This window comes from Phalacrocorax aristotelis, chromosome 1 (assembly GCF_949628215.1).
Source record: "Phalacrocorax aristotelis chromosome 1, bGulAri2.1, whole genome shotgun sequence".
NCBI classification, from domain to species: domain Eukaryota; kingdom Metazoa; phylum Chordata; class Aves; order Suliformes; family Phalacrocoracidae; genus Phalacrocorax; species Phalacrocorax aristotelis.
The window spans coordinates 186,636,236-186,650,847 of NC_134276.1; the positions used below are offsets into that span (position 1 = coordinate 186,636,236).

Below are 14,612 nucleotides of genomic sequence, written 5' to 3' on the forward strand. Positions count from 1 at the left end.
AGCCCTCCATGCTGAAATAAGGGAAAAACATTCTCTTTTGTGGCCCTCTCCTCTATTCAAATTTTAATATATAACAAAATACATCAGAAGTTGTTTCTTTAAGTATCATGGAACAACAGCTCTCATATTGATGAAAGTTTTGCATGTGAGAGACATAAAAGAGATACTTTACTCATATTAAGAAAGAATGCTAATAGCATATTTCAGTAAAGAAGGGACAATGGTGGTGAGTAGTGATAAATTTGTTTAATAAAATAAACATATCTATTGCATAGAAGCAGCAGGAAATACAGATAGTGTCTTTGGCATTGCATGCACTGAAGAGCTGTGGCTTTTAGCAGGCTATCGAAAGAACTCATAAATCTCAAATTCTCTACATGGATGGAGATAGTTTTCATACTTCTCTTTAAGTGTCAGCTGAGGATACTCCTCTGTAATGGCAAAATGTGTCAGCTCACACTCATCACCCTGAGGGCAGTCATCCTGACAGTATGCATTAGTGTCAAGAAAATCTGACTCCTCCTGGTGTGAAAAGTGTTTTGTCACAGGTGAAATACCTTCAGGTACTTTGCTCAGGGTACTCCCACCTCTTAAACTCCAGCATTTAAAAGGTCAATTATGCAATTTTCGGGTAATAATAAAAGACCAACATGAAACTCAGAAGGTGTTCTGGCGAATAAGCAATTTTGGTAACCTGTGTTACAGACGAGTAGTAATTAAAAAATAATTATTGGACTATTTCTTGATGCCTATAGAGATAGAGCCTTCCAGACATATTCATTGGAATTTTATAGTTTGAGTGTTTCCTCCCCCACAACTTGCACTGTAACTTCACAAAAGCTATCTACAGACTTGACCTTCCAGAAGAGTCCTCTCTATTTTTGCCCTGTCCCATGGCTCCTTCAGGACTGATGGGAAATGTGATCTTCAGGCGCACAAGACTCTCTTTTTGCCCCCAGTGTAGAATCACAGCTTTGCCCTTTGCTGCTTTCCCTGCTACTAGTATGAGGCTGGTGATTGCTCTGGAGAAAAGGATCTCAGAATTAACACCTTACTGAGCTCCACTGGGCAGTAATTCATGCCTATCAGTCTGTTTATTGTATAGTCAGATGGGAACTCTTTTCTGCAGTCCTGATAAGTAGCTTACTGCAGAAAAAAAGAGAAAAAAATAGAAGAAATTAATTCTAATGCCACTGCTCAATTTACATATTCAAGCCACCCAGTTCACACTGGATTTGTGGAAGTATAGTACCTCTCTAGGAATGAGTGCACGAAGTTACACTCCAGATATCAAAATAAGGCCACAACCCACACCTCTATATTCTGTGTAACACAGCTCTCCACCCATTCCCAGGGTATTCCACATTTCTTCAGAACAGCAGTTACTTATTAACTTTCCAGCCCAAAGGTCCTCCGTGCTTCTTTCCTTTTTTCTATTGACTGTTCCGTGCATCATGTTTTTTCCTGCTGAATCCTCTCCTTTCCCTTCCTTCCCTGATGTCCCCTGACAGCAAGTCATATGGCTTTATGTAAAATAAAGTAAAATTACAGCAACAGCCAAAAGTGGGCTGCCTATGGGAATGTTCTCTCACCATGTTCTTTCCCTATTCATCCTCACCCCTCTAGCCTTCCTACTCCCTTCCCTGTTACAACTCTCAGCATCCATTACCATGCTTTATTGCCACTGCAATCCCCACCTCTCCAGTGCTCTCCTTGTTGCTGCTCTCTCCACACCCGCACAAGTCCCTGTGTGTGCCTGATGAGTGTCTGTTCTGGTTATTCAGGGTGAGTAGGCTTCGTGCCTAGTTTCTGTGCAGACTGTTCAGCTGAGGAGTGCAACACTGCTACATGGCTGGCTGGCTTGAGCTCACAGATCTGGGCACCCAGCTCTCAGTTATGACCATGAATTTGTCTATCCTATCTAGCTGTACAATCCCTATGAAACACCAAACCAAACCAGTAGGCTGCTTTAGTAAATTAGGAGTTACTATTGATGTTGGTGTCTTATTTTCAAACCCCAGCATCCTCTCCTTGTAATTGTAAAACTTTATGTGTGTATTGTGTAGAAACAATCTTTATACTGGATACTATGCTAGTTCTTATTGAGATCTTCACTATGGTCTCATTCCAGCATCCCAAAAGTATTACATAAATCTCATGGAGACAGAAATAGAGATCAGGAAGTATGGAAACAAATACTACTAATTAAAAGAATATTTATTCATAGATTTCAGTCATAAAAATACATTCTATGAGGTTACTCCACATTTGTATGTGCTCATTTTGGAACATAGAGGCTACCATCAGGCAGCCGACAACTTAAATCACAAAGCAAGTCACTAACAAACTAAGGCCCAAATCCCTATTTTGGAGTGCAGCCAAAGTAAGCCGGCTGTCCACTGCAGAGGCTGTAGGCATCCACTGTGCGTGGATGATGTTAAGACTTCCCTGCTGGAGTACTACGTGGCCGTTTCTGGTTGCACCCATCCTGTGGCTGTTGTCATGTTTGTACAAGGACAAGAACAATTTTTACCGGTAGCACCACTTAGTCTTGGACCAGATGAACATACCTTGAACCTCTTTTTCATGTGGAGGATGGAAACCATTGTTGTCTTGCACAACAGCACTGACTCTGTTATACTGGATTCTGGGCATTTGCAACCTGGTCCCACTTACTGTAGCATTTGTGGGTGAATTATATGAATAACTGCTGGGAATTTAAACGGGCTATGAGTTACTTACAATTTCACGCCCGTGTTGACAATTACACCCAAAACTTAATCTCAATATGTTTTGAGAAGGTAGAGATAGGCTTTCAATTATGTAACATATAGAGACAAGATTCTTTTCTGAAATAATGATGCCTTTTTTCAGTTGAATAGTGAGCACATACATTTGTTAATGTGTTTTAGTAATAATGTACGTGGCACCAAAAATAATCTGTTTCTCAGGATGTGAAATCTGTACAGCAAATGACAACTAAAGAGAAGTGAACTTTAAGAGACAGAATGCTAGAGTAGGAATATCCCTTGCATTTAACTACTGAAATGAAATTAATGAGAAGATATGTAGTGTCACCTCTAAACTCACCTGATATCCTTCCACAGATTTATCAGAAACATGGTGCCAAGAAACAGACATTTCAGACGATGACAAAACTTTTACGCTCACATCTGTAGGTATTTCAGTTGGAGCTGGAAGACGAAACACATGTTAAACATCCAATCTCATCCACTGATATTGTTATACTTGCTTGTATTTCGTGTTATTTTCTTGGTATCAGGGGGCCAAGTGTGTTAGTCTTTAATCTGTTTTCACTTGAGCAAACTTTAAATTCAGCGATGATCTGTATGGGAAATGACTCTAAAAATGAAGCAATGATTCTATTACTTGACTCAGACTATGTATTTTTATGCTTTAACAGATTCCATGCTGAAACTGGTGTAAATTAAAAACAGGCTTTGATAAATAGAATGAAGCATCCAGTGATCTTTTACTAAATTGGACAGCAGCTCACAGATTATGTATATCAGATTTTTTAAACTAGCTACACACAAATATTCATGTATATGTCACTCAGTCATGATGATACAAAGTTTTTATGAGACCAGATATTAGATATAGAGCTGGCCAGTGGCACATATAAACTTGAACACAGGTAGGAAATAATCCAAGAGCACTCTTCTGTTAGGTATACATCACAAAGTTGCTTTTGTTTGTGTTCTTAGTACTGGACACCAGCCAATGCAGAATACAGACCATTATACTGTGGTATGCTTTTATTCAGGGCTTAGAATATTAAGGTCTAGTTTAATTATGAGAAGGTGTTAATTTCACTTCCATTTGCATTTTAAGTGAGGTAAGGAATTTAAAAAGGCATAAACTTAGCAATGTCTATGAAAGATAAAGTTTTCCAAGCTAAGAACAGTTCTCTGTCATGAATCTTTTGAAACAAGTTGCAACAGACAGGCATGGCAGCCTGAGCTGAGGAAAGCTTTCATATACTTAATCTTCCAACTGGGCATCCAGTCAACTATGCATCAAAACAGCCACTGTTAAGAAAAAAATCAGTTACATCTGTCATGAAAAGTATCCTAGGTAACAAAATAATCTTATATGCAAAGTTACCTTTTGTAATTGTCTTTCAATGACTGTTAATAATGCAAATGTATAATTAAAAAATGATACATTATTGCAACATTGTTTTCACAATGACAGGAATTTAGATAAGTAAGCAGTCTGTGCACTCATTACTAGCAATCATTACTCACTACTAGCAATGGCAGGTATGACTAGTAGTTGTCAGATATGGAACTTGGCTTAAAACATGTGGGAACATAGAAATTCAGTCACTAAAGTGAATAAAGATGCCCACAATTATAACTAGACACACATAGTTATATTACAAAATACACAACGTAGTGGAAATGCTGCCATTATATTTATGTACGTATGGAATATTGTATGACCACATTGCTTTAAGATCTCACTAATACCTTTGAGAAGTTGTGTTGTCTCATGGTAGTAATATCACTTGCTGATTCAGAGGTACAAAAGTACAGGTGGAATTGACGTGATCATCTAATCTATTCCCAAATCACTGTCAGACTCTTCTCCATTGCATCAATTACAGAATTTGCCAAAATGTTTAATATTGAAAAGTTCCAACTGCCAGGGATTTTGCTGATACAATACTCTAAACAATATTTCATCTGCTTATGCTTGTTTATGAGCTCCAAATAACGTATATCTCTATTTGGCATTTATGTTCTATAAATATTTTGCAGTCTCTCTTGAGCCAGAAAATGACATCAGCTGCTTTTATCCAGACTTCTAATTCAGTAATTCTACCAATAAAAGAAGCAATCATGTGGGCCTTACAGTATGTTCTCTTCGCTCAAAACGTAGTGGTCATCGCCCAACTGTCTTCTAAGCGTAACTATACAAAGTTAAGGCTGGGAGCCAGTAAGCAGGCTACAAGGTACCAAGGTGACTTTGTGCAAGCCCAGATGCCAGCAGAAAACTCTGCGGAATGTTATTTGGAAAAATTTTCATTACACCTATTCTAACCTGGCCTGAAGTTCCTGGATTTGATATAGTCAGTATTCAGGGTCACAGCTCTGCACAGGAGCTGTGAGCACTGCTGGTCAGGTTTGGAGCACCATGAATCTGACTGTTTTGGTGACTCTTGTGCTTGAAATCAAAGAAAAGAAGTGGTTCACTGAATTTCTATTCCTTTTGCTGCCTGGATCTGGCATCATTTAACCACAAGTGTTTCTATCAAGTGTCCCGACTTTGCTAAAGTCTGTGTTAGAACATCAGGAGCCACTGAAGTGACTTCTTATCTGGAGGCTGGCAGTACTGCACATTTGCTTTTCTTCTGTCTTTTGGAGCTCTTAGGCTCTGCCATGTCTCTGAACTATTCAAGCACACTCCCATCCTGACATGGTTAGTATAATCCTAACATAAACACATGGGAGCTTATCAGTCAGCTGTCGATAATGTCTCTGAGGAAGGATGGATACTGAAATGTTATTTCTCAGATATGGCTTTTATTACACCATAGCTATTTACTGACTCATTTATACAGTTGCAAAAACTAGTTTTGTTGCTGTAGCGGCTGTTGAAGATTATATCCTAAGGTACGCTTTTCTGAGAAAAAGGAATAGTATTAACCTCTTCAGAGAGCTAAGTGTTGCTAGCTTAAATCCTGAATTATTGTAAGAAAGGATTATTTTATCTTTTCTCTGTGTGTGGCCGATTTGTGTGCAAAGTTCCCATTAGTGCCCATGGGAATCACAAACATAAATCTCCCTTAAAGTACACAGGGTGAAGAACAGAGCCAGAAGTGTGAGAATGTGGCCTTGTTATCATATCCCTCCTCTTGGCTCTTTGGTCTGGATCTGTTGACTTTGTGAAGGAGATTCTGCTGTATGGAAAGAAAAATATGAGCAATTCTTCTTTGGGTTTCTGGCAGAAATTAATAAACCTTTTTTTTTTTGAACAGACTTGAGTGATTATGTTGCAATTAGGATGTTGTATATATTTCTTCTGATTTAAGGTAAACTTTCTTCTAGTGCTTTCTCTCTCCTGCTAAGTTTGGAAATGTCATTTAAACTTGAACCCTAAAGAACACAGCATCTGAAATAATTCCATCAAGAACTAAGAAAAAGATTTTAGTGAAATGTCAAAGAGGTTTTTATTAAATTATTCACTTATTCACTTGATAGCTCTAACATTTAAACTAGAATAAAGGATGTGGCAGTGATAATTTATATTAGACTCTGAACATGCGTGAAATATAACTAGATACAACTAAACTATTGTTCCTTCACAAGTTTTGGGCTAAATTCTGATACTGATCTACTCAAATAATAGGCTTTAGTGTGGTCTGTCAAGAAGAAAAAACCCATACATACATCAAATCCATACATTAACATCACAGAGACATTGCTGGATAACGATGCAAATGTTTAGGTAACAAATATGAATTTCTTTTCTTTTTTAATTCTTAAATCTTTTAACAAGCTGTGAGAAAAATCTTAAATACTTCTGTGTATTTCTCATTCAGACATCAAGCACAGCCAAGTGCTCTGCATCGCATCAGAAATAGAATTGTTTATTCAGAACAACTCCAAGTGTTTTGTGTGAGCAATATACACCCTCCTCCCTGGAGGTGTATGTTGCTATATTGATCAGTGTCAAGAACCAGGTTCTCTCTACTGGTGTTGGTAGTGCTGATCTGGGTTCTCAGTGTAAAAATTATCTGGAACCTTTACTCACCATCTTGTGCTGAATAAATGACAGCAGTGAGACTGAATGGTCCATCCCCTTTGTTGTTAAAAGCTTTCACTTTTACTTGATACTGGGTAGAAGGTGGCATTGATTCATCCTTGTGGACATACCGGCCAATTTCAGGATTAGTAACTGTTACTCTTCTCCATTCTTTCTCACCAAATGGCTTGAAAGCCACTATATAACCAAAGTTATTGCCATAGTGGTATTCTCTTGATAAAGGCTAAAGAGGCAAAAGATAAAACATTAATTTTTGTAGCCAACTAAATAAATGGATCTCTAAGGAAATACAAATAATACAGAATACATTGATATGCTCGTTGTAAAAACACTGAACTGAAGTTCCATTTACTCCTGTTTTGCTTCTACAGTTTGCTCTCCTCCCCCCAAAAAACTACACCATCTTCGTAATGCAGATCTGCAGTAGCAGCACGTCTCCTACCAAAACATTTTAAAATCTTGTTCCTCATCCAAACTCAGTGCAAGACACATCATGTTATCTCCTACAGAAAGAGAACAAGAATGGTTGTGTACTAAAACTGTTGTCAGCTGTTAAGGAGTAAGTGATAGTGGATATGTAACACAGACACACTATGCATACACTTACGAGTCCATTTGCATGTGTGGAGATAGATACTCTTGTGAAACAGAGAGAGAAGAGAAAATTTATGTGGCTTGCCTAAATTATAATCATTTACCTAAAGTTGGTCACCTAGACAACTTGCTCAGCTGATGATGAGAGATGGACACATTCAAAGAATGATTCGTCCTACCACTTTTCACTGATGACGAAGGGGGTCCAGTTGCTGGTTTAAACTACCTACCTAACTTCTAACCACGAAAAGTTTAAGTGAAATGACTGCCACTTTCAGCATGAGCATTAAAGCTACATACCCAAAATATTTCTTAAAGCTATAGCTGATTTCCTGTACCTAGGAATACTGGAAAATACAAAATTACAGAAGACTATCTGCTCTAATGAATTTTGCTTAATTTATCAAAACTCTGCATTCAGTGATCACTCCTCAGTCCACAGAGCCTTTACCACAGCTATTAGACGGCGCACCCAGTGGGTCAAAATCATGTCATTCATCAGTGCATCTGAAGGCTGACCAGAAGCATTCTTTGAAAATAAACTTCCTGCATCACCTTTTCCCATACTGTAAACCTCACAGAGATGAAATAGCTTATCTTGAGACACAGGTCCCGGAGCAGTACAACAGAGATTAATTATTCTTCTTAGGTGTTTGCCCATTACTCTAGCACTACAGCCAACATGTGTGGAGATATCCTGAGCAAAGGATTTATGAAATTTAGATGTTAATAGTGGAACAAGCAAAAAAACCCGCTAGTTTACAAATTTTGGTGTTCACATTTGTTTGAAGCTAGAATGAAACTCCAAAGATTCTCTGAGAAAAAAAAAATTCTGGTGAAAACACACTGAATTTTTAGAACAATAGAAACATTTAAATTTTGACTTCAGAAACATAACACATGAATTAGAACACTAGTATGCATAATTCAACAAGAAAAAATTAAGGCAAACACAGATGTCAGAACTCAAAATTTGAAAAATGTCTGATAAGGACACATGAGCAATGATGGAACTTCTTTTCGTCACGACAAAGCTTCCAAGAGAAATGTACAGAATCAGACCAAAGGCTGGGACTTCTGACTTCATTCAGCTAAGGCTAACTGACCCCTGTCATGGGTGTGCCAGCTATCAGATCCCACTGCATCCTGTTGTCTCTGTTGCTGCTGGAAAGATAGCCATCTACCTACAACATGACTTTTGAGAACACATGAATGACTTAAGTATAACTGGTAATTAATATGACTGCCAACAGATAAAATTCAAGAAACCCCTCATGCCAAAAAGGAGCTGGATGTTGGTTTCTAGTTGTGATACTAACCACAAGCCAGCAGGTGAAGAGTTTAAGTACAAATCAGCTATGAAAAAATCCCCACCTAGATAATCTGTTTTATGTGCTTAATTTTTTGCATGTCAGGCATATTCTGAGTGTATGTATTTGATGAGGTATAACTCATATCTTAGCTTGTTTTCTACCTCAGTACGGACTGGAGATCAGGTGAGAACTGCATACCTAATTTCTCAGAACAGCTAACGTACCTTCATGTACCTAAGTTTAGATTCATAGGCAACCTTGCAATTCAAAAAGTAGAAGATTTCATGGACTGGGACACCTTCGTTAGTTCATCTTCTGAATCTATCATTGTACATAGCTGCTTAAAATAAAGCAGAATCGTATCTCTCATGCCGATGTAAGCAGCCTGGATGTGGCCCTAGTCTCAAAATGATTTTCAGCCAGAGCAAAATTTAGAAAGCCAGACTGGCGATTAAAAACTATTTTCTGGGAAGTCTTAAATAAAATGTTGAAAGCAGCTTGACCTCCAATAGCTGCACAAAATAATTGGGTAAAAGTAGCTGAATAGTATGTAGTGTCCACTAAAAGCTTTGAAAAACAAAACAAAAAGGTGAAGACAAATGAGGAAAAATGAGGAAGAATAGGCATGCCACTCCTAGCTCTCCTTCTCAGTTCTTCTTTCAAAACAAAACTCAGAAGAGCTTTGATTGCATCTCTGGCTGTCTCATTCAACCTGGGCTTATGAATCATAGCAAAAGCTGAAAGGGGGTTGGCAGCAACATGTGAACCTGCCATACATTTTGTTCTTCTCTTCTTAATTAAGGACTATTTTGAGTAGCATATGCAAATGTCAGCACATTGGGGGAATCAATATACACCTTTAACTTAGCCTTACAGATAGATATATTGTTGTCTGTCAGACAGGCTACGTAAATCTAATGCCTCTATTCAAAAACACTTTCTAGACGTAGTATGGAAGATTCTTGGGAAGTAAATATTTGAAGCCATGCTTAATTTGTCTGACTAAATGAGCTACTCATTACAGAACAGATGTAAAAATCATAACATTAGGTAAGAGAAATAATTGGAATATAAATCTATTTGAGTGTATAGGAAAGATTGAAATTATCTTGTACTTCAGACCTTGCATTAGTCACTATTCTCCTGGTTATAATTTTCTTTTTTTAGTTTGGTCACAGCCAAGTTTTCACTGTATTGAAAATGCCACAAGTATGGGTCCTTGCATGCAATGCAAGAAGTAACTCTGTAGTTTGTAAAAGTCTTTATAAGACAGCACTTGTGAAGAAATAATAAAATAATGTAAGTCTTGTGCAACTGTCCATTGCATGTGTTCTTATTTGACTTTCGCTCTTCAAAAATAAATAAAGATCAGAATCAAACCACTTACAATACATGTACTTCCTAACCTACTGTTAGTGGAACTAAGAAATAACCATGTCAATATATTTTAATGAAAGTGTGGATCCTCCTTTTTCAGAAACTTAGAAATTTTTTCTTTAGGTAAATTCATTGCTAAAATACTTAGGGAGGCTGAATAAATATTTTGAACTGAACTAAAAAATACAAAAGCAAACAAAACAGGAAAGCCCAAATCTGTTAGCCCAAACATATGGGTGGCTATTTCTGTGTCATACTTGAGAACTTTTCCAAAGAGGTACAATCAACTTTATGTATAAAAAGAAGGAAATATGCACATGGATTAAAATTTGTACATTCATAAGGATGAATGACAAAGCTGCTGTTGGAATTATGTCATCTTTATATTACTTCCCACAAGAAAAAGCACTCTTCATAGAGGTAAATAAGCTGCTCCATCTGAAACAAACTATTCCCCAAAAGACACAAATGGCATAATGTGCCTTAAGTGCCTCATAGCTGTATGAAGGTGAACAGAGAGGTCAATAGCAAGATATACTTGGTAATATTTTCAAGCATAGCTTTTAATCATCTTTCATTGCCAGAGGTAATGCTTCTGTAACTCTGTTTTTGCTTGGTACTGATAGGCTCTGACATGAATCAGACAGGGTTTTTTTTGCTTTATTCCTCCTCCCTAGCTTTCCCAAATACCCTTCAGAAGACTTCAGCTCTCTCTTCCACGCAACTTTTGCCTACACAAAACCTTTCTTATAAATCCTTATCCTCTCTTGTTCTGGGTTTTGCTTTCTTCCTATCTTCTTGTCTCTTTTCCCTTCATCCCTGTTTTCAGAAGCATTTTTTTCCCCCACATTATAGGTAAATTTAAAAAACCATTACTTCAATACCAGATCGAAGACAGCATTTATATGTATAGCTATATACACAGGACTTTTAAAAGACAAAATATCACGGACTGAATACCTATGGTACATGAGAGAGATTAAATTTTCAAAAGACTTTGCTTACTAAAAAGATTTTTTGGCAACACTGTAATTTTTTTTAACTTTTCATTCCATTATTTTTGTGATTAACGTTTTATCTCTGTCCCTTTCCCCTTTTTAAATTTTGCTTAATACATAATCATTAAAGAAAAATTAATGGCTTGGAGGAAAAGAACATCATCAGTACGTGGATATCAATGAATGGCTAAATTGTGGTATAAGGCAACATTGTTCTGCGTTACCAGTCACATTAGCATTAAATGAAATTTATAAAAAGTCAATACAAGAATTTCCTTAAAACTCCAGTTAATAATTATGACAGGCTAGTTTACAGAATGGCAACGTATTTTCTTTTTTTTTTTAATCAAACCTGTAAATCTGTGCACAGCATATTAAAGTCATAATTAAGACATACTTTTAGTTGTAGTAAGCAAATCTGCATGCTATTCAGATTGTAGCTTAAAAAATGCCTTGAAGAAGACACAACATGCAGAATTTTCAAATGCAGTTACACCAATGCCTTATCATAATCCATGTGTTTCAATCTCTTTGAAACATACTCAAGGAATGTTTTAGATCATATTTTAGAACTGTCAAATACATAAACACCTAAAATATAATCTCCCTCATTCCTTTTTAGGTATTTTTATGAGAAAAGACTGAAAACCTATATATTGTGTACAAATCCTGCTCTCACAGGAGCCAGTGACAAACCATCCATGGGTTTCAGGAGGAGCAAGAGCAGACACAAGGGAGTATAGGTTTTGTGCCATCTCTGTGCAATACCTACCATCCATGTTATTGTCAGCTCTCGATTGCTTCCACCCCCTCCTCCAACATCAGAAGGAGCCACATTAGGAGCTAGAGAAATAGAAGAGACAAGGAAAATGACTACAAAGTATGCAGTCAGTAAAAATATCACTATTTACTTTTCTTTTTACCAGTAGGGCCAATGAGCACACGTGGCGCACACAATTAAAATAATGATAGTCTGTAATAGCTGTGAGAGTCTGTGGTCTTGCCAAGACTAATGTATAGCTACTGCTGTGGGAAACATGCCAGTTCTAACCACAGCTAGCAATTAATCATTCTTCTTTTTAACCATATTCTCTACAAATATTTAATTGAATATTTAGAAACGGAACACTCCTCATAGGTCTTAAGAGAAGCACTGTGTATTGTTCTTGTGCTTCCTCAGATGCCGGTATGCCAAGGGCTCAAGCACCCAGGATGTGCACATCCAGGATGTATTTGCCTTTACAGACTGTGATCAGTTCCATCTACTTCAACGGATTTATTCACAATGTATAAAGTTAAACTCATGGATATATCTTTGAAGCATTGGCATACTAATCCTATTCTAGATTAGTGGCACGTCTTCTTGATTGGCATGTTCAGTATGGGTAGATGTTCAGAAGCAAAGCTGGCAGAGCACTTAGTAATTGACTAACTGCATTTTACACTGATATTCTGTGTAATGAAATAAAATCTGTTGATCTATCATTAGTGCACAGCTGAGTGGTAAAGCAGGATACTCTCAAGGACTCCATTACAAATCATTCCTGCATTCTCATTTCCGTAAGACTCTGCACTAAGTGTGATGATTCCATTGCTATCCTCTGTGTATCCTCTGCTAATAGGTTGTGTATTTATTTGCTGTCACTGAACACTGAGGACACAAAAAGTACCACTGAAAACTCAGGAAATTATGGCCTATCTATAGGGCATTACATTTGCCCCAGGTGATCACGTGTTAGCTACATGCCCTATCTACATGAACATATTCCTTGTGTTAAAAATTCTTATATGATCAGGCATGTTCTCCACTAATCAGTGAATGTCACAAGATAGTAAGGGGATAGTTCCTAAGTGCCCTCCCACTATTTAAGTAAAATATTTCCTGAGGCCTTCTCTGAGGGTCAGCTGAGGAGAAACACAGAACAGAAAGGATATCCTTTTCAGAAAGGATAAAAATGTGTAACAATAAATTTGAAATTGAAATCAGCATTCAGTGCATGGTTTGCATTATTTATTTCTGGCCTTCCAGAAAACAAATCAGTGGAGAATGAGACTAAACATACATATCATGACAATTCAAGAGGAAGCTTGAACTTACTACTCAACCTTGTTATTGAAATACACACTAGTGACACTACTATAAGCATGTAACATTAGTGCTAAGTTAAAAGCAGAGGTTTGCTAGAATGCTTAAGTAGTCAAAAAAGATACATGGGCTGCCAGAGAAGACAAAAAAAAATACTGTCTAATGCCTTACAAATCCCCCTTTTCAAAAGAATCTACCTCATTCTCTCAACCATTAAACCCAGGTTTCTCCCTCCATTAAGACAAGGTTACTAATTCAGACAGCCATACTTAGACAATTACCCTAAGGCATCCAGAAGCCTTACATAAAAGCAGTCTTTGATCCATTGAATTTCAAGAAATCACTGTGAAATGTAAGTGTTATTGATGAAGCAAGCAGATTTCATTAAAAAGAAAAACCAGAGCACACATTCTTAGCATGCTAACAAAAATGTTAATGAAATTACAGTTATCTACAAGGAGTCTTCAAAACTGAAAAAGAGACTGATAACATTTGAGCTTAACAGACATTATTTGTCACTCATACAGTACAACAAAGATGCAGCACTGCTTGTTGTTGTTTAACACAGAACAAATGTTAAAAATAACTACAATGAGTGGATATGGGTTGTTTGTGCAATAGAAGTATTTACCTTCTTCAGATTTACATGAAAATGCACCTGCAGTACTGGTTCTGTAGTACCCTGGAAGTTGACAGTGCAACCCAAATCCTACTGCTGGTGCTTATAGCAAATTCCAGCTCATGGCATAAAATGCACTTGGGCACAGAAGTTCACCTGCAAATTTTTACTGGTTTATACCCTCTTTTGACATGGCAGAAGTGCTGACTGATGCCTAGAAAGACTACATTCACATGTTGCTTTGTTTCATCAAAAATATCTCATAGTCTGCCAGAGATGACAATGGTGCTGTGCAAGGGGAATCATACAACAGACTAAACAGACTACCTCTTGCAAAAGCATTGCACCCTGTTACAAAACTGGAGGATACGCCATTTTTTGGGAGGTTACAACAAATACCATGCACGTGGCACACTGCAAACTGGAGGACACTACCACTATTCCACCTGCAAGCGTTATTTCCTCTCCCTTTCTGTCTCTTTTCTGACATTTCAAAAATGTCTACTGTGCACCAGGCACTCCAAGAAGGACACATAGATTTCTCATTTAGATTCCTGGGCCTTCAAATACAGCTGTTGAGTCATAAAACAGAAGATGCTAATAGTCAGTTTTATGGGCAGTAATTTCCTTTTACTTTGGTATTGAAGTTCTGTGGCTTTTCCTTCCCTGTCTAGATTAATTTAACCAATCTGTATTTCCTTTCTCCCTAAGTAACAAAATATTTGATGAACCAAATGTGTGCCTTTTTTAATGAATGTTTTGAAATTTGCAATGCAAATACATTTTGAAAATACTATCTAACGAAAGCAATGACCTAGCAGGAGTAACTG

The 14,612-nt window shown here is 37.3% G+C and overlaps 1 protein-coding gene across 1 annotated transcript in view; it reads right to left on the minus strand.

Moving 5' to 3' along the window:
* The window catches only part of CNTN1 (contactin 1), a 255,488-nt gene that overhangs the window by 27,606 nt on the left and 213,270 nt on the right, over positions 1–14,612 (minus strand). Inside the window, exons 18-20 of the mRNA XM_075080998.1 lie at positions 11,850–11,920; positions 6,784–7,018; positions 3,091–3,194 (exon numbers count right to left, since the gene is read on the minus strand). Coding sequence (XP_074937099.1) covers positions 3,091–3,194; positions 6,784–7,018; positions 11,850–11,920 — 410 coding nt within the window. The remainder of the gene's footprint in view (positions 1–3,090; positions 3,195–6,783; positions 7,019–11,849; positions 11,921–14,612) is intronic.